Source organism: Neofelis nebulosa, chromosome 5 (assembly GCF_028018385.1).
Source record: "Neofelis nebulosa isolate mNeoNeb1 chromosome 5, mNeoNeb1.pri, whole genome shotgun sequence".
NCBI classification, from domain to species: domain Eukaryota; kingdom Metazoa; phylum Chordata; class Mammalia; order Carnivora; family Felidae; genus Neofelis; species Neofelis nebulosa.
The window spans coordinates 92,915,093-92,935,567 of record NC_080786.1 but is presented as its reverse complement, the minus strand read 5'-3'; the positions used below and the strand labels follow the sequence as shown (position 1 = coordinate 92,935,567).

Sequence of the window (20,475 nt, the reverse complement as noted above, 5' to 3'; positions counted from 1 at the left end):
AAGAAAACAATATGTAGGCTCCTCAAAAAGTTAGAAATAGAACTACCCTATGATCCAGTAATTGCACTACTAGGTATTTACCTAAAAAATAAGAAAACACTAATTTGAAAGGTATATGCACCCCTATGTTTATTGCAGCATTATTTACAATAGCCAAGATATGGAAGCAGTCCTAGTGTCCAATGATAGATGAATGGATAAAGAAGATGTAGTGTATATACAAAATGAAATATTATTCAGCCATAAAAAGGAATGAAGTCTTTCCATTTGCAATGACATGGAGGGAGCTAGAGAGTATAATGCTAAGTGAAGTAAGTCAGTCAGAGAAAGGCAAATCCCATAAGATTTCACTCCTATGTGGAATTTAAGAAACCAAACAAATGAACAAATAAAAACATTAAAAAGACAAATTCAAAAACAGACTCTTAACTATAGAGAACAAACTGATGGTTACCAGGGGGAAGGAGGTGAAATAGGTGATGGGGTGGGGGGAGTAAGAGCACATTTATCATGATGAGCACTGAGTAATGTATAGAATTGTTGAATCACTCTGTCATATACCTGAAACTAATATAACACTGTATGTTAACTTTATCGGAATGAAAATAAAAAACTTAAAACAAAAAAGAACTTAACAAAATTCATTGGCGCTCTATCCTCACTATTCCCAACTTAGTTGATCTGTGGTATACTCCAGGCACTTGGAGTTTTGGAAGCTGCCAGGAGATTCAGTATACAGCTGAAGTTGAGGAACACTGTGGCTACAGCACGATTTCTCTACCTTGGCACCATTGACATTCAGCCCTGGCTAATTCTTTGTTCTGGGAGCCTGCCATGTGCACTACAGAATGTTTAGCAATGTCCCTAACCTTTATCTGCTAGATGCCAGTAGCACTTTCCTTAGTTGTGACAATCAAAAATGTCTCTAGACTTTGTCAGATGTCTTGGAGGAGACAAAACCCTACTGAGAATCACTGGTCTCGAGCCATTGCTGTTGTCCAAGCTACTGTGGAAACTTCTGTGAGAGAAGTTTCTCCAAAAGAAAAAAAAAAAAAGAAAAAAAAGGGAAGGTTGGCTTCTATTTCACCCTCTCAGACAGGAAAATATATAATAATGCCAAGGGGATCAGTCAGAAAACCCTCCTGCGATTTGAGGAGAACTAATCAGGGTGCTTTTTTTTTTTTTTTTTTTTTAAAGAATTTTTATTTCTCAGTAAAGAGATGGTATATTTCTTCAGGAGTGTGGTAGAGGAAGGTATTTTTGAGAATAGGGAGTTAAGGAAAGGATACAGATCTTTCTAGCTGATCTGAAGCACAACAGAAGGAAACTAAATCTTTTTTTAATTAGCATGAACAGCCTGGCCTGGGGGAAATATTGTCTCTTGCTGAGGAGTTGCTGCCAACAAGATAAAGTGGAGGAGATAAAGCACAAGGGCTCGGACTGGATGGATGTAAATGCTGAACGTTTCTTCAGCTCTAGGGAGGCTTGCCACCAAACTGGTGATGGAGTGAACAGAAATAGATGAGAGTCTGGGTTCATGGTTAAAAGCAGAGTTAGAAGAGCTCGTTCTGGAAAGACTGGAGTTTGGGAATAAACTATTTGAGTGGTTGTCTTAGTTTGGGTCATCTGAGAGAAGAGCTCAGGAAGCACCACAGGACAGTGGGGAAAGGAGGGGAGGGAAGCTAATAAGAAGTACATTATTGGGCTTTGCCACCATGGGCAGTGGAGCTTAATCCTTCTGGAAGTTGCAAGGGCCAGGGCTGAGCACAAGCCTCAGAGGAGTGGGCCAAGAGAGCTGGCGTGTTTATCCATGAATTCCCATTTGTCATTGGTTGATGGCTGTGCTTAGGGCCACACAATCCCAGCAGTTTTTTTGGGTTTTGGTTTGGTCCTCGGGCAGAGTTGCCAATGTGGTGCAGGCAACTAGAAGCGGCTGGTCACCACTGGATGGTTCTTGCAGGTGGGATATAGGTGAGCCACTAGCAACTTATGCCATAGTGGTCAGTTTCAAAAATTTTTTTAAGGTATTAACTGCTTTGCTAATTAACAATGTTTAATTTTTAATAAAAATGTCTAATATAAAGACAAGGAACATCAGGAAGGCACACTGGCCTCTGTCATCCTCAAAGATACCCACCTTACTGTTTGAGACCAGGAGATATCACTGCCAGAAGCCTACCCATCATTTTGGCCCTGTCCTCAACTCCTCCTTCCCTCACCCCTTGCATACAGATCCCTAGCACCGTCTTTCAGGTCTACTCCAAAGCACTCAGGAATTTATTTACTTCTGTCTCTGCTGCCACCTCATTAGTCCAGGACAGTGCTGTCTTTTGCCTGGACTATTGCAATGGCCTGCTCCTGGGCTCCCCACACTAGCTTTTCTTTTAGTTCCTTGAACCCACCAGGCTTTTATTTCGGAATGCTCCTCCCCTCTACCACACCCCAGCCCAACCCTACCCTTCCAATGATTTGCTTCTTCCTATCTTTTAGGTTTGGCTGTCATTTCTTCATTGAAGATCTCTTTTAAAGAATGATCTCCTCTCCCCATCTGCTATTCCTATCTCAGTTCCTGTTTGTTTTGTTTTGGCATGTTTCACAATTTATAATTATTTTGTTTGTTTATTTCATCAGTCTCTGTCTTAGAATGTAACCTCTGTCAGGGCGAGAACCATATGTATCTCCTGGACCACCATATCCCTCATAGAGTTGCCAGATTTATCAAATAAAAATACAGGTTTCTGGGGCACCTGGGTGGCTCAGTCGGTTAAGCATCCAACTCTTGATTTCAGCTCAAGTCATGATCTTATGATTTGTGGGATTGAGCCCTGCATTGGGCTCCGCACTGACAGCCTGGAGCCTCCTTGAGATTCTCTCTCTTTGTCTCTCTCTGCCCTTCCCAGCCTCATTCTCTCTCTTTCTCTCTCTCTCAATAAATAAATAAACTTAAAAAAAAGACAGGTTTCCATGTCCACTCTTGTACTAAAAATTATTCAGGGTTTATCTGAAATTCAAATTTACATGGGCATCTTTTGTTTTATTTTGCAGCCCTGGTTCCTAGGCCCTGGTACATAGCTGACTCTCACTACCTGTTGTTAAACAAAAACTTAGTAGCAGCATATCAAAATTGATCCTTGGGCAACACAGAGGAGAGAATGTGTTAAAACTATAGAACTAGAGTGGTGAAAAATACACTTGCCATTCTTTTCTGTTCTGATTTGCCTGTTTTCTCTCTCCAAGAGAACCTAATCAGTTCACCCCAGAGTCTTGGACAGCCCAGTCCTTGGGAGGGATGCCGGCCACAGGAAGGGAGCTGTTGGGCATAGTGTTTGTATACTGCACTGCCTCATTTTTGCTGTGGTTCTGTGCTGGGAACTTGATCTTCTTTGGTTCTGGTGTCCCCAGACTGTGAGCTTGCTAAGGGGAGAGATGACTTCTTCCTTCTCAATCTCTCACCCCCAGGGACTCACTCTGTAGATGACACATAGCAAGGACTCATTGAATGGCTGTCAAGTGGTATGATCAATGAATGAATAGTAGGGGGGCTAACCACTCTGGTTTGACCGGGCCTGAGGGTTTCATGAGATATGGGGTTTTCAGTGGAAAAAACAGGACTGCTGGTCTCCTCACTGAATGATGCTCACTCTTGGTGGCTGGGCTTCTTGTCCACAACCAACTATACTGGCTGCTACATGACTATCATAATTAGCCTGCTGTTCTGGCTGCCCATCTGTTTTAGGAAGACACTGGATGTTTGGAGCTCTGCTGACCCCCTGTGCTTCCCTATGCCTGGGACCTTGGCCTTGGCTTCAGCCTCAGTTCATGGTCCCTATGTTGGCGTGTCCTTCCTTGTGGTCTGTGGTAAACACCCTGGATTTGCACTCCTGGAATAAGGGCATCCAGGCAAACTCATGTGAAGAGACTCTTGATCTTGAGCCAATCTCATGGACTGCCCCCAGTCCTGGCCACTATAGGTATGTCTCATCACGACCTGATTATGACCAATTGCTACTTCCACAGAATACCAGTCAAGTATTTATTGAGGAATTAAGCTGACATAGAACTTTCCAAAAACATTTCTACAAATGTCTGAGTTATTTGCCTGTGAAAAAGTGAGTTCTCATTTTAACCGACCCCCTCCCCCATACTGCCAGAAGGCATGATATTCTAAACAAAACCACACAAATCCATTCTCAATTATGATAGCACTGCTTCAGTCTCAGTTAGGTCCTGCTGGGTTCCTGGAATTGGGAGTGAAGTGGCTCTTGAGAGGTTCCCAGCACTTGTAGTAATTCTCATCCAAACAATTAGAGGTCTTGAGCCCCCACTTGGTGACGGCCATACTTAGAGAAGACTCAAACATAAATGCCTGTAGGAAATGGGGGAGGGGACAAAAAAGAAGTGAGGTGGATAATAAAATACATTTGATTAGATGTCAAGAGAAAAGATGTAGGTAGGCAGAATCTTTGAATAATGAATCATGTGTGCTAGCAGGGTGAGGACAACAGGCTCACACCTTGGGTTCTGGCTCCAGCCCTACCACTTCTAGGCGAGTGATACCTGGTGCAAGACCCTTACCTTCTCTGAGCTCCAAGTTTCATTCTATACAATGGAATTGGGCATGTAAGCATCACATTGTCCTTGCAGCACTATGGAGCTAAATATGCTAGATCCAAGGGCAGAGGTGGAAGAGTTTTAGGAATATTCATCTTCTTAGGAGCCATCACTTACTGTGGCTAAGTCCCTGTGGGGAGGCCATAACCCCCATTTTTGCAGAGGAGGAAACTGGCTCAAAGCTGGAAGTGGCTTGTCTTAAGCGATAGTAACGAGGTGGCAGAGCTGAGATTTGAGTTTTGTTCTTAAGGACTCTGACCAGGAGATGGCCTGGGAAAAGGAGAAGGAGGTAAAGAGAGAGTGAGGAGGAAGAGGTGGAGGAGGCGGAAGAGGTGGAGGAGGAGGAGGAGGGAAGGAGGAGGTAGGACTGACTGTAGTACTTTTAAAAAACCTATCCCAGAAGACTGAATGGTTGATGTCCCTCTGTGTTCAGGAGGTTTTTGTCCCCAACAGAAAGAATATGCAAGTGCTCTGTGCAGCTTAGACATTCTAGCTTCACCAATTGCTGATTTCCCTACCATTGTGGCTTTTAAAAATAAAACAAAACCAAAATAAAACCCTACAATTCTTATGTGTTCACATTATTGGAAATTTTAAAAATATAGATGGACAAAAGGAAGATAAAAGTTGGGTCACAACCCAGAGAACCCATGTTAATGTTTGGTATCTAATATACATTAGCTTCAGGGAGATGATTGTCCCTGCCTGACTTCTCACCACAGGCTTGATATGAGGACCGTATCAGATTGTGTGGAACTACTGTGCACATTATAAAGCACTATTCAGATATAAGGGTTGTTATTACGGTCGTTCTTGTCTGTTGTTGCCTCTTTGCTGCCTGCTTCTTAAGAAGCTTGCTGTCTGAACGTAGTAACAAAACCCCATCCCAGCTGAGTTATGAAGATGGTATTATACAAAGTTCATTTATTCCAAACTGGAATAAGGATGAGGTGTATAGATAGGTCTGGGTCCCAATTATATAATGGAAAATGGTGATGGAGACCCAAAGTTAGGTCTAAGTAAAGTGCTGGACCCTCCCCTGCCAGGTAGTCTGGGCTGTCTGGCTACTCGAGGCCTCCCCTGCCCTTAATCCCTTACATAGGAGAGTTCTTTCTGGCTAGTGCTCCAGGCCCTATGCATTTCCCAGAGTCTTGTTCCTCATAAAAACAGCTCTGTCCTTGCCTCACTGATGTAGAACAGTGCTCCCTGATAACACTGACATCCAAAGCCAAGTTGGGCACCAAAGGTTACTGAGTGGCAAGTGTGGGGTAGCCCATGTACCTCAAAGAGCCCTTGGCTTATTTTTTTATTTTTTATTTTATTTTTATTTTTTGAGAGATCAGGGAGGGGAAGAGGGAGAGAGAAAGAATCTCAAGCAGGCTCCACGCTCAGTGCATAGCCCAAGATGGGGCTCAATCTCACAACCCTGAGATCATGACCTGAGCCAAAATCAAGAGTCAGAGACGCCCAACTGACTGAGCCACCCAGGCACCCCTGGAAGCAATATCTTAATTGAGATTGTCAAACCACATCTCAAAGAGATGTAGAGTTCCATAGAAATTTTGCAAAGGCCCTTGGAAAGGGAAAGAGAGCCAAGGTCAAGCAGATGGGACTCTGCACCCTACCCTTGCAGATCAGCTCTATCAGCTCTGGTCCTGGAACTGTTCAATGCAAACTGCATTGGACAGAGAGACAGATAATGCTGTCTGTTTGCAAGCTGGGCATGGAGTCAGGAAGGACTGTGCTATTGATTTTAAAGTCAGGTAGCATTGAAGGCATTTGTTTAAAAATGTAAAGCAAATTTGCATATGACTTAACATAAAATTACTCCTTGTGGTCCATAAACTCCACCTCCAAGAATGCAAAAATAAAGTAAAACTAAGTACCGCAGCCAACTGCAATTGTGTTCAGCCTCAATGTTTATAGCTTGACACAGAAAGAACGCAAAACAGATTTTAAATCCCATCAATTTCATCCCATGCCAAAGGAGAGCAAAAGAAAATGAGAAAACAGCTGAGAACTGCTTCTCACAAGCCCTGACTATAGTGAGGCAAAGGCTTTCTGATCCTCCTTGGCTTGAGAATTCCACTGAAGGTGACATCCTGCATCCCTGGGTACTGTGGCCCTAGAAGATTACCTCAAAAAGCAGGAGATGATTCTGAGACACAGCATATATACTCTGGGCTGCATACAGATAAGAGAAGACCTATTACATAGTATTAATAATATTCCTTTATATTTGAACAGTGCTGGACAGTCCGTAAGGTTAAATACAGCCACCTGCTGGGATGAATACCACACCCATTGTACAGATGGGGGAAAGTGAAGCACAGAGAAGTTAAGTAACTTATTCAGGGTTTGTAGGAACTAAGAGCTAGGATTTTTTTTAAGCTTATTTTTATTTATTTTGAGAGAGAGATAGAGAGCAATCAGGGGAGGGGCAGAGAGAGAGGGAGACTGAATCCCAAGCAGGCTCTGCACTGTCAGCGCAGAGCCCAGTGTGGGACTTGAATTCATGAACTGTGAGATTGTACCTGAGCCAAAATCAAGATTTAGACATTTAACCTACTAAGCCACTCGGGTGTCCCCAACGAGCTAGGATTTGATCCCAGGTCTGACGCAGTCCGAATATCTTTCTACCCTACCACATCAGAAGTCTAGTATACATTTAGGGGTGTGTACATACACACACGGGCATATACACACAGAGAGACACACACTCTCCTCTCCTGACTCCTTCTTTCTGACGGAGAAATACAAAAGCAGCTACTCCTCTCAACAAGGTTGGGGACCCCCAAGGCTGCCAGAGCCTGGCATTTAACTTGCTTACCATGGTGCCATCAGCAATCCTCTCGGGTGCCAGCTTGGCTTTGCTGGCCTTCTCAAAGCAGTCAGCATCAGGCCCGTGGGGGGTCATTGAGCTGTGCAGGCTGCCTCCTCCTGGCAGGAATCCACCTTGCTTTGCCTCATAGTGACCTTTAATAAGTCCCATGAATTCACTCATGCAGTTCCCTAGGAGGGTTGAAATAGTATTATTTTAATGTTTATTCATTTTTGAGAGATGGAGAGAGACAGAGCATGGGTGAGGGAGACACAGAGAGAGAGGGAGACACAGAATCTGAAGCAGGCTCCAGGTTCTGAGCTGTCAGCACAGAGCCCGATGCAGGGCTTGAACCTATGGACCATGGGATCGTAACCTGAGCTGAAGTTGGACGCTTAACCAACTGAGCCACCCAGGCACCCCTGAAATAATATTATTTTAATTATCTAAGGCAAAACCTGTAAAATACCAAGACCTCTCAAGCATTTTTTCTGTGCACTGCCAAGAAGATAGGAGAATATGATACATTTTTTAGGATTACTAAAGAATACAGAGGCGGGAGGAACCCACAAAACATTCATTAATGTGAAACCCTTGGTAGGCAAAACTCTACTTGATGGCCATGTGGATTGTCAGAGATCTTAAGTTCCATTGCCTGAAACAAATGATGTTGAATCTAAAGAAAATCATAGCCAGACGATTTTAATAAAAATTAAAATGAAAGTAATAATAAAGAATAGATGTACTCTGTCATCTAGGCTTATAAGCCCCATATTAAAATGATCTTCTTTCCCACATCTTTTTTTTTTTTAATTTTTTTTTTCAACGTTTTTAAATTTATTTTTGGGACAGAGAGAGACAGAGCATGAACGGGGGAGGGGCAGAGAGAGAGGGAGACACAGAATCGGAAACAGGCTCCAGGCTCTGAGCCATCAGCCCAGAGCCTGACGCGGGGCTCGAACTCACGGACCGCGAGATCGTGACCTGGCTGAAGTCGGACGCTTAACCGACTGCGCCACCCAGGCGCCCCTTTCCCACATCTTATCTAATCCTCCTCCAAATAGCCCCACAGCAGTACATGGTATCACCATATTTCTGGTTCCCAATCCAGAAAACTGAGATGGAGTGTGTATGTGTGTGTGTGTGTGTGTTGATGGAAGGGTCATATAATGGAAAGAACGCTGGACTTGGAGTCTATTATCAAATGATAATCCATGTGAAAGGATCTTAGTATCTGTAAAAAACAGTCCATAAATGCTATATAGTCTAACAAATACTATCTTCTGTAGCTGAATCTACCATCTTATTTTCCACTCTCCAAAATGCCTCTGAGATTCATTCTTTTCTTTCTATTTCCATTGATATTCTCTTTATAGAATCGTAAAATTTTTAAATTGGAAAGGATCACTACTTCTACTCAGTACAGAAGAATATTCTACGTCATTCCTGGCATTACTTCTTGGGTCTGCCTGCATGCCTCCTGTGAATGGAAGCTTTCTACTCAACAAAGCAGTCTACCATATTATTGAAAAGCTCTGGGTGTTAGAAAGTTCTCTCATATTAAATGGAAATTTGCTTTAATATAAGTATGTTGGTTTTGTGCTTTCTGGAGTCAAAAAATTTGACAAAAAAAATCACCATGTGCCTACTATTTCAATCATGTTTCTGTTGAAATAAACCTCTTTATTGGAACAGCAACATATTTAGAGCAAGAATTAAAGAAATACAACACCTGAGCAAATTTAAGTGTCTTTCTATCCATTCACCCATCTACCCATCCATCTGTCCATTCTCCACCCCATCTGTCTACCGATCCATCCATCCCACAGATGTAATTGAACACTCTGCTAAGTTCTGTGATTGAGTAAGAAATAGCCCCTTTAAAGTTACTTTCATAGTCCCTTCTGTGACAGTGCTGAGAATGAAGATCATGAGCAGAGCAGAGAGCTATGACATTGGCAACCCTTGCAAAGCTGGACATTGGCATGATAAGTTCCTTAGATGTGAAGTATAATCAAGTGCCAAAATATTTCTGTCATTGACTAGGCAGTCATTTTTATCCTGCCTAGGAAACAAAATTCTGCTGCAGGCACACGTAGAAAAGGTAAAACCCGAATCATAGCTCTACTCATTTTTCCATGAAGCAGAAAGAGAGGAAAAGAAGCAACTGTAAGCATAAAGTGTCTATATTTTAAAAGCAGGTCTTCTCATGACTTAAATGTGCTGTCACACTCCTCAATCTAGTATGTGTCCTCAGAGTCACCTTCATGGCTTAATTTTAAGAAGAGAGCAATACAGAATTCAGCTTTGATCTGAATATGAATTTAGGTAGCAACGACTTTGGTGATGACATTTCTATATCATTTTCTATATTTCAAAGGGCAGGGGGAGGGTAGACCTTGCCTCTCTGATTAATGCTGAATCCAGTTGACTAAAGTACATTAAGATGACTGGAGGCAATATTTCTACAGAAATAATTCTTCACTTCTCCTATAAAGTCACATCAAAGTAGCAAAGATTTTGATAATATTGCTAAAGCAATAGTTGTAATATATCTGGAAAAAATTATTTCTAACTTGGGGTTCTGTGTTTTTTCCAACTAAATCAGGCAACCATACCTTTCTGTTATCTATCTATCCTGGCCAAATGTACTTGAGAGACTTTTAAAAAATTATAAGAGGCATTTCACAAGGTCATTTGTTTCAGGCAGGCTGAACTACAAGCTCAAGTCTAGGAGTGGCTGGAGAGCTGTAGCACAACAGCAAACTTGTCTAAGTTAGTTCTATTATCCTTCTCTCTGGGTAGGGAGGTAAGCCACAGGCCAGTGTTTCTCAACATGTGGCCTGTAGACCTTCTGCATCAGAAGGTCTTGCTGCCTTGCTAATTCAAAATGCAGATTCTGAGGTTCTACCTCAGAACCAACTAATTATACTCTCCAAGAGTGGGTGCTGGGGATACATTTTTTTAAGAGTCATTCTAAGTGATTTTTATCTCCCTAATATTCTCAAAGTGTGGTTCCTGGAACAGCAGCATCAGCATCACATGGGGACCTGTTACAAAGGCAAATTCTCAGGCCCCACCCTGGACCTTACTAAAACAGAAATTCTGAAGGTGGGGCCCAAGAATCTGTTTTAATAAGCCTTCCAGGTGACACTGACATATATGAAAATTTGAAAACTACCATCTCAGGTACATAGAGGTACATAGCAGCCTCAAAACAAGAACTCTGTGAAATAGTGAATTATCAAGAGCTAGCATGTGAGGTACAGGCTAAGCTAAAGCAGTTCTCCTGGACAGCAGGTCTTCTAGGGGACTGATTTCCAGAACAGTCAGGGCCTATGATGGGCTTGACACTCTTCAGAAAAGATGATAGTTTATTTTGACTCTATTGACAAAGTAGTATCTTTGTGGTGGTAACTGATTGTATCCTTTTCTCCACCATAATGATGTCACCTGAAAAAGGTGGTGCTGGAATTAGACCATAAAATGGCTTTCTTCCATCCTTAGGGCCCTACTTCTCCACCTTTTATAAATGCCTAAATTACCCATTCAGTGCACTGTTATATCTTGTTGAGCTGGGGCACCTGGGAGCTGGTACATATAGGGAGGAACCTTATATAGACAGAACCTATATAAGACAGCTTATATAGACAGCCCTGAGGTTGACGAAGGAAAGGGATTTATTTTTAAGAATGTTCCAGCTGTGGAGTGCCTGGATGGCTCAGTCGGTCAGGCACCTGATTCTTGACTTCGACTCAGGTCATGATCTCATGGTTTGTGGGTTAGAGCTCCATATAGGGCTCTGTTCTGAGGGCACAGAGCCTGTTTGGGATTCACTCTCTCTGTGTTCGTTCCTCCCCCACTTGCTCTCTCTCTCTCTCAAAAATAAGTAAACTTGAAAAAAAAAAAGAATATTCTAGCTGAAATGTACCTCAGAGTCTTTTCAGAACTCTATGTACAGAAATGCAATCTCCAAGAAGTGGAATTGTACATTGACCTTTAGGTTGGATTTACAGCTAGCTATGGCACAAGTAAAAATGCCAACTTCATTAAATATAGCCATGAAATACCTTATTCATTCTTGGTGATGCATTTACTAATTAAATAAATGTTTATTAGATGCATATTGTATGTTGGGCACTGGGCTAGGCACATCAGTTATTGGTAACGAGTGTATGTGTGCTCTGGCACACATTTAATTCAATTAAACCCTGACTCGACCACTTAACTAGATGTGGGGCCTTGAGCAAGTTACTCAATCTTTCCAAATTACTTAATCCTTTATGCCTCAATTTCACCTTCTGAAAAAAAGGGAATAATGATATTACCTCCCTCTTACAACTGTTTTGAGGATTAAGTGGGTTAATTCTTATAAGGAACGTATAGCCATGGAAAATGGTTAATAATTGTTAGCTGCTAGTAATAATAATAAAATAAAAATAATAGATTTAGTAAGTTCTGTTCTAGGTAACTAATACTCCACAGAAACTGCTTCCAGAATGGAGTCCATTCCCTAGTGTGCACAGCAGTCTGTTTCATCCCACCAAAATAATTGGAGAAGGCACATTTCCTGGCTCTCGAACCAGACTTAGATCAAGAGCTTTCCAAAAACAACAAAGTTACCAACCACATCCCACCATTCTCCCTCCCCTAAAAAGAAGGGTCTGAGATGTAAAGAAACGTCTTGCTTCGCACTTTGCCTTTCTGCCTCTCCTCAGGGCCAGGGAAACTGGGCTGTAGGCATTAATTACTTCTTTCTCAGAGTCAACACATCACTGCCATCTCCATCTGTGGTGTTTCAGCCGCTACAAGTCTGAGGAGCAGCACTGGGTCTCGGGAGGCAGGATCCTGAAAGCCAGCCAGAGCATGGTGTCTGGAAACTCCTTGGTAGTATTCCCAATGGGTAATAAGGTTCACTGCTTTGCTATCTCTTTGGTTTCCAATGTGGCTTGGGAAAAGAGAGACTTACTGTGGTAATAAGGAGGCCTGAAGGTCTTATCGGCAACCCCCCATCGAGGTGGGAAGATGACAAAATCAGCGACAGCCACCCCAGGGCGGACAGACTTGGCGGTCAATACTGTGAAGATGGATGGGTCCTGTGAAAGCACAAGGAGACAGCCCACGATGGAAAGGAGGCGGCTGGACAATGGCACATGTGTCCCCACACTGGAAGGGGTTTCCAAGTTGATGCTCTAAATTCTTTTTTTTTTTAAATTTTTTTTTTCAACGTTTTTAATTTATTTTTGGGACAGAGAGAGACAGAGCATGAACGGGGGAGGGGCAGAGAGAGAGGGAGACACAGAATCGGAAACAGGCTCCAGGCTCTGAGCCATCAGCCCAGAGCCTGACGCGGGGCTCGAACTCACGGACCGCGAGATCGTGACCTGGCTGAAGTCGGACGCTTAACCGACTGCGCCACCCAGGCGCCCCTCTAAATTCTGATCAAACCACACAGGCCAGGCTAAGTGTCCTGGGCTTATCGATGAGGTGCAGTAATCACTCATCTGACTTTCCCCTCTTGCTGTGCATGAAGCAAAATGAATTAATACCAGCTAAGAAGACTTGGAACTGCTTTCTCATCCTGCTGAGCCCCCATTTCATACAAATATTACCATGAGGGTCTGAGAACCAGCCGTGTCTGCCTCTCAACCTCAGGTCAGGGTGAAGAGCTGGGATGTGCTGCAGGGAGTTCTTGGCAGAATAGATGCTCAGAGTGAGGTTGAAACAGCAATAAAGTAGTATCTAGCTTTTGGTATAAATGTAGAATGTGCTTCTCTTTGGGGGCCTCGCAGAGATTCCAGATGCCATCTTCATTGCTTTCTTACCCCTGTTTGATTCTCAGGTCTAAAATCCACCACTTACATCACTAGTTTGGACGGTGGTAGTGTTGAGGGAAACAATATTGTGATTTTAAAAGAACTTTAGAATCTGTCAGTGGAAAGATTGAGATTCAATTTAATTGAAATCAATGGTCATGTTTGCTTTCACATGCCATTCTAGGGTCTGGGATTTAAAGATGGTTGAGATCTATCTATTCCTTGCCCCTTTAGCATTACTAGTAGTGGTAGTGGTGGGGGGGTTGCTGAAGGAGTCATAAAACAGGTGCATGAACAACTAATCCTAGCAAGGTGCCAAGGATAATTTCACTTTATAAGTAGAAATCCAAGGGAGTATAGAGAGTGCCTGCCTACCTGAGAGGATCAGGGGAGGCTTCGAAGAGGAGGTGATATTTGAGGAAGGTCCTGAGGAATGAAAGGAGAAAGAAAGAAAAAGGAGGGAGGCAGGAAAGAGAGGAAAAGGCATTTGAAGCATAGAAAACAAGAAATACATCAAAGTGCACAGAGATTTTGTCAAGAGGCAAGAAAGCATTGCCAGGGTGCACTGGCAAAGGGAAGAGGGGCTAAGAGTTGATACTGGAAAAAGGAGTCCAGGGCCAGATGGTGGAGAACATCAGATACCATGCTTCAGAGCTCAGATGATCCTAAACCACAGGGAGGCTGAAAAGGTTTTCTAATGCAGTGGTGGAATGACCGGACCTGAATTTTGGCTTATCGATAAGGTGCAGTAATCACTCATCTGACTTTCCCCTCTTGCTGTGCATGAAGCAAAATGAATTAACACCAGCTAATTTTGGAAAAAATCAATGATCATGTTTGCTTTCACATGCCATTCTAGGGTCTGGGATTCAAAGATGGTTGAGATCTATCTATTCCTTGCCCCTTTAGCATTGCCAGTGGTGGTAGTGGTGGTGGGGGGTGCTGAAGGAGTCATAAAATAGGACTTTGGAAAAATTTTGGAAAAATAACTGTGGCAGCAGCACAGAGATTGAAACTATGCAAAGGCAAGCCAAAAACCCAACCCTATTGCCGTGAGACTTTAAACTTCTTCATCCGTCATGAGAAATGATCTGAAACTGTTAAAGAAAAGGTAGTGAGGCTCAAATAAAGCTCTATCAGTGTCTCAGGGTCCTTTTTCATGCTGTTTTGGTCTTGATGCCTCATTTTCTTTTCCCTTTTGGTTTTGTTACGAGTTGTTGCTCTTCAGAAAGGTAGTTTTGTCCCCCTAGAGATAAACTGAACTGGCTCAGAGTAATCTTCCTGTCTCTGGTTCTCTGGCTTCTGCTCTAATTATCCCGTCAGCTTGTGGGTTAAGTTAATCTATTATGAACCAGGCTGCAAAATGAACTTTCCCCCAGGATCTCAGAGCTAGCACTTTATCACAAATGTGGGGCCTTGGGAGCTTGCCCTGTAGACCAGGGACCTATTTGTGGGCTTCTAATTGAGTGAAAAATATGACCAAGTTCACTTTCTTTGGTTTAAATTCAAGCACTGAACATTCTGAGGAACTTTAGAAGAGGGTTGTCTGCTCCATCACTGCTGAAAACAGCCAGGAGTAGAGGCACTGGAACAGGCAGCTAGACCAAACAGACTCAGCATTTGTAAGCAGGACAGAGAACTTTCCAAATCCAGAGATTTTCCTTTCTTATCACTTTATCACTAATATTAGCCTTTTCCAAGAAGAAACTAAGTTTTTAGCCATCTATTGGGGTTGCTGTGATCCTCTGTGTGAGAACCGGGCTGTGTTCAAGGGTGAGTGTTACATGGAAGGCTTGGCTCTCCCACTAGCTTGTTATTTACTCCTTCACCAAAGCCTTGCTGTAGATGATTCAAATTCCTGTCAGCATAATGATGAATGACTATATCGTGGCCTTCCAAGGGTGACACTGGAAACGTTAAATCTGTGAACGTCAGGGGACTACTATGGACCCCTCCCATCCAAGGGCTACCCTATCTCCAGGCCCCTCCATGGTTCAGACTTACTGCGTGGTCGAAGGCCACTGAATTAATGACCATGAAGTTCTCCAGGTTGTACTTGTAGGGGGTGTAGTTCCCGTGCCAGGCCGCAACATTAAACGGGGAGACATCCTGATCACACAAACACAAAAAAAGCAGGAAAGGGCGATCTTAGTACTTAATGCTTTTGTAGCTGTGATTCCACAGTTTGTATTTGGCATCACTGTCTCTCCTGATTTGATTTTGTTCACACAATCTAATAATACCATCCTTTGGGAGAAGTATAACCCTGAATCATGTTGTGGTTGCTTCACGTGCCTACAGACTGTCCCTTGCTAAGCCACTAACCCTATTTTTCCAGTTCATAAGCTGCAGCTGCCTCAGATCACATGCGCAGCAGAAGCACAATGCATTCTCCAAGTAGTGCCTTTTCAACAATTTTTAACACAGTTGTGAGAATCTGCGAATGTCAGCAATTCTCAGACAATCTGGGCCACCGTCTGGGTTTCCCGGTGCACTTGCTGTGACTGCTCTCCAGGTAATTGCTGTCTAGAGGAGCTTCTGGTACACGCAGTGCCTGGGTTGGTAAGTGCAGGAGGGTGAGAAGGGATCTAAGAGTTCCCTTAGGACTCAAGGACTTGAGTTTCCAGAACAATCCTAAGGTGATGCTTCCTGGGCCTGCCCTGGGGTAGGAGAGGATCAGTGCTCTGTTACAGGAAGGTAGTCCCCACTGTAGTTATGCATCTGTTCTGGAAACGGAACCCAATTCAGAATGTTCTAAAGACTTTACTGAGGGGACTACTCAGACAGATATGATTAGAGTTAAGTGAACTGACTAGAGATGGTGAGGTTTCTGAGTCTAGCAACAGTGGGAAGACATTGCCATTCCTAGGCCTGAGGGATATGGGAAGAAAATGCTGTTATAGGATTCAAGCAAGAGCTAGAACCATGAAGAAGGGGCTGTTCAGTGGTGTGGTGGTATATATTTAACAACTGCCTCTCTGGAAAAAATAAAAAAGCTCTGTTTTATAGCATTTGATAATTTCTGGGGGTATAAATACTCTCACCATGATCATTTTTCATCTCCTAATGTGATGTTGCTGAACACAAAGCTGGGAAGAATGTGTATATTAGCTCTTTCATGCCAGTATGAACTGGTTTCAGCACACCACTGAGGCTACCCAACAGGAGCTGAGATCATGGAGGGATGAAGTCCCAACTAGGGAAGAAGCAGGGGAAGAAAAACCCCAACTTGTCTTTCCTCCGGCCCTCCAATTTCCTGTGAGTACCTCTCACAGGTTGAACCCAACCTAAAGCCTAGGGAGCCCATATAGGTCAAGCTCTCAGGTGACAGATCGTGGCAGAGAAGGGATAATGGATCAATGTAGGAGCTCACACAAGGAATAACCAGCACAGAGTCCACTTGGGAAGTGGAAACCCATGGAGCTGCTGGCTGCCTCTAGAATGATGGCTCTCTTTCAACTGTATGTCAAAAATAATATGGGGAGCATGCTTAAAATGACCGAAGGTTTCCACACTCCATTCCCAGAAGTTATCATTTTTGCCAGGCTGGAGTAACATCAAAGAACCTGCATTTTAAACAAGCCTCCCTCAGAATTTCTGATGCAAATGATCTCTGAACCACATTCTGAGAAATCCTGACCCAGACAATATGAAGGTGACAATGTGTCAATAAGGCAGGCAATTAACTCTCAGGGGTTAATTTTAAGTGCCAAACTAGTTGGCCTCTGCTGGTTAGCATACCCTCTAGATGCTGTCCAAGAAAAATAATATGCCTTGAAAAATATAAGCAATATGTCAAATGGGCAAAAATAATGCTAATAGATAATGGTAAACAGAAGAAATCTTTGGATTGTTTTGTTTATATGATTACTTTCTGCTAATATATATTCCATATATTAAGTAATAATATAATATATCTGATATATTATAGATTACATATTGTTATTATTTGTTAATATATCCCTAATAAGGGATAAGCCTTTGCTTGTCTTTGAGTTTACAAGGCTGTTGGTATAAACTAAGTCAAGCTAATGAACTGAGTTCTACTTGTTTTGTATCAGTCATGGCTTGTATTTGAAATATGGTGGCCATTGATAATATAAATATTGGGTGACCTGCTTGTTTACTCATTTCCCTTTTCAGAACAAACTATCCTGCCTGTATATTATATTTTATACACCATTTATAGAGATCTACTATATTGCCAGGATTTTTATTGCTTGGTGAGTAGAAAGAGCATGACCTTTGGAGTCAAAGAGATATAGGTACTAATGCTTGTTCTGCCATTTACTATGGCATTTGGCAAATTATTTGTCATTCCCTTTTCATGACTATAAATGAGACAAATAGTACCTTATTTATAATTACTTAGTGGTATGGTAAAGATTAAAGAATATAATATATGTCAAGTACTTATAAAGATTAAAGAATATATGTCGAGTACTTAACACTGGCCTTAGCAATCAGTAGGTGCTTAATATTCCCTTCCTGTTTTCCAGTCATCCTCTTACTTTACCTGTTTGGCAGCAAATAGCTTGCCCTGGTATTTATTAATCACAGTGTAGCCACCTGGCACTTGGCGATCTTCATACCAGGCAACGGGTATCAAAAAATCACGAGGATTGGCCAGGCCATTAGCTCCTAGAACACAGCAACCCAAAAGTCTTTTAGACACTTGTGAAATCATATAGGAAAGATGCCTACAGTTGCACAAAGAGAAAGGGCTCTCTTCCATGTCAAAAGCCATTCCATAATTTGTTTTCATTGTCCAAATGCTCATTGGAATCCTTTTTACCTTTTACCTCCTAAAAGGAAGGTAAAGGATTAGGAAAAAGATTAGGAAACATGATTAGTAAAAAGAATCATGAAAATCATCATCATCATCATCATCATCATCACCAGCATCACCTCCTAAAGTTGTAGAGTAAGTATGGCTTATCAACCATGTTACAGGCATTACTGCATCACTGCAGGTGAGGGGAGAGGATGAGGCTAGAAAAGAGGCAAAGGGAAGGTCTGGTAGAATACTAGAACTTCTCTGTTAAGAAAACCATGATGATTCTAGAACTCATCTACAGTCCTTGATCTCAGAAAGGAAGGGTTACATACTGTTGCCCCAGGCATGCCTCTGCTCCTCAGACAGAGCTCAGAATCAATCTGCAGAATTGCTCTCCAGCCTGACAAATCTGTCTGCCACTCAGGAAAAAAAGTATTCAGGACTTGCCTGCTTACCTTTGCTTAGGAGCGAGTGTTCCCTCCAGAGAAGGAAAATAAATCAAAAGACCAAAAATAAAAAGTATAAGTGCAAAAACATAATTTAACTCTGAGAGGAGAGACCTGGGGAGTGTTTTATCATTTCCAGCTCCTGGGGTTAAAAAATATAAGCCCCCAGCTGGTTAGTAAATTATATATATTTTCCAGAGGGTACGTGTTCCATGGAACCTGGAGGCTATGCTGGCTGTAGAGCAGCAGGAAGCCAGACTGAAGTGGGAAGAGCGGGTGGTGAGCAGGATGACAGACGGCCCACCGTGGCTCCAGCTGCCTCTCTGCTGCCTCCCACCTTCCTCTGACTATTTGGATCTCCCCAGGGGAGTGACCAGAAGGCACATGTTGGCCTGGCCTGTTTTGCTCTAAAAAAGCTGTTGACAAGGAAAGGAAGAACTGGGAGGTGTGGCCACCACCTTCAGCAAACATGCCAAAGATGAAACCAAGGGCCCATTTTCCAAGCCACTCCTTTCACTCCAAGAGATGTTTTGAGAACAACTCCTACCACCTTCACTTCTCTCCTGCATCTTCTGCCTCCAGTTTGCCAGAAGAATCGGGGGTGGGGACCTTGATTCACTTTTGAAAGTTTTAATCTGCCTCATAGAGGCTGTGGTTTCTAGCTCCTTCATAGCTCTGAGTTAACTGTGTAGATTTTGTGGAATGTGATGAGTAGGAATGTGAAGTTTGTAGACTATCCGCACTTCAGCCTGTGTCCCCTTTCCATAGGAGTATAGCCCTTGTTATAGCTTTTCTCTACTTTATCGTCTACACACACCCTATTGACTTAAGAAGATGATCTCCCTCCTATTCACAAAGCTCATTCCTACATGCATGTTTTTGCTTAAGCTGTTCCCTTTCCTTTTATTTTTCCTCAACTCTTCGTCAAGGATTAATCAAATCTCATGTCTTCTGTAAAGCTGTTCCTGGTGACTTGGCCCCCCAGTAACCCAAACTTCTACATCCTTCAGGATATACACTGTATAACCAGAAATCTATTTTACATTGTCTGCTCTTCAACGGTCTATATACTACTCTAGAGAGAGATTTAAAACATGTTGGCTTTGGTTGTTCACTTTTATGTATGTATTTTATGGCAAAAGGCTTGTGTTACCCTTGATGAGATTCCTGTCAGTACCCTCAGCACAACACAAGAGCCAAGACTAGCTGATGGATTGATATACCGATGAACTAATTAATGATTTTATTTCATCAGTTGGGTCGGCCATGACACTGAATCCCTGAACTTAGAGGTCTGAAAAAAAATATTTGGGGTTGCTTAGGGAGTTCTAATAGGTTTCTGAACTTCTCAACTACACTTGGTCTAGAGAAGTTGTCTGGAGAGGAAAGTTGAAATTTGAGTGAGATAATGAGGGGAGAAGGGTGTGTCACTCTCATGAGATTATCTGTCCTATCTCTCAAGGGAGCCTAAAAGCTTGTAGTGAAGATTTACCAATTGGTCCCAGGTCAGGCAACTCAAAGTGGACGCCGTAGACCTCCAGGATGTAGCCCCTGGTCTCCTCGAAGACATCTATGCTGAACCGCATTCCTCTCTGGAATGGGAAGCAGACACTGGTGAGCACTCCCAAATCATACCTGTAGCTATAAAGAAGACGCCCCAGAGCCACAGCCAGCCCCACATGCAAAAAGTACAGCTATAGTCTGTTGAGGTATGTTTGAGAGGTGACCAGCTCAAAGATGAGTTAAAACGAAAAATTTAGGGCGTCTGGGTGGCTCAGTCAGTTAAGCATCTACCTTAGGCTCAGACCATGACCTCATGGTTCCTGAGTATGAGCCCGGCATCGGACTCTGCTGTTCACGTGAAGCTCGCTTTAGATGCTTTAGACCCTTTCTCTCTGCCCCTCCCCCCACTTGCGCATGCTCTTTCTCAAAAAGAAATAAAAACTTTTAAAAAATTAAAAATAAATAAATAATTACTTAAAACAAAACAGACAAACAAAAAAG

The 20,475-nt window shown here is 42.7% G+C and overlaps 2 protein-coding genes across 2 annotated transcripts in view; one reads left to right on the top strand and one right to left on the bottom strand.

Annotated features, from left to right (window-relative positions):
- Nucleotides 1–9,018, top strand: part of NDUFB4 (NADH:ubiquinone oxidoreductase subunit B4) — a 29,595-nt gene extending 20,577 nt beyond the window's left edge. The window contains exon 3 of the mRNA XM_058731264.1: nucleotides 8,809–9,018. Within this exon, the coding sequence (XP_058587247.1) occupies nucleotides 8,809–8,961 (153 nt within the window). The 3' untranslated portion in view covers nucleotides 8,962–9,018. The remainder of the gene's footprint in view (nucleotides 1–8,808) is intronic.
- Nucleotides 4,020–20,475, bottom strand: part of HGD (homogentisate 1,2-dioxygenase) — a 43,848-nt gene continuing 27,392 nt past the window's right edge. The window contains exons 9-14 of the mRNA XM_058731255.1: nucleotides 19,964–20,063; nucleotides 17,765–17,889; nucleotides 15,253–15,357; nucleotides 12,402–12,528; nucleotides 7,442–7,623; nucleotides 4,020–4,366 (exon numbers count right to left, since the gene is read on the bottom strand). Coding sequence (XP_058587238.1) covers nucleotides 4,217–4,366; nucleotides 7,442–7,623; nucleotides 12,402–12,528; nucleotides 15,253–15,357; nucleotides 17,765–17,889; nucleotides 19,964–20,063 — 789 coding nt within the window. The 3' untranslated portion in view covers nucleotides 4,020–4,216. The remainder of the gene's footprint in view (nucleotides 4,367–7,441; nucleotides 7,624–12,401; nucleotides 12,529–15,252; nucleotides 15,358–17,764; nucleotides 17,890–19,963; nucleotides 20,064–20,475) is intronic.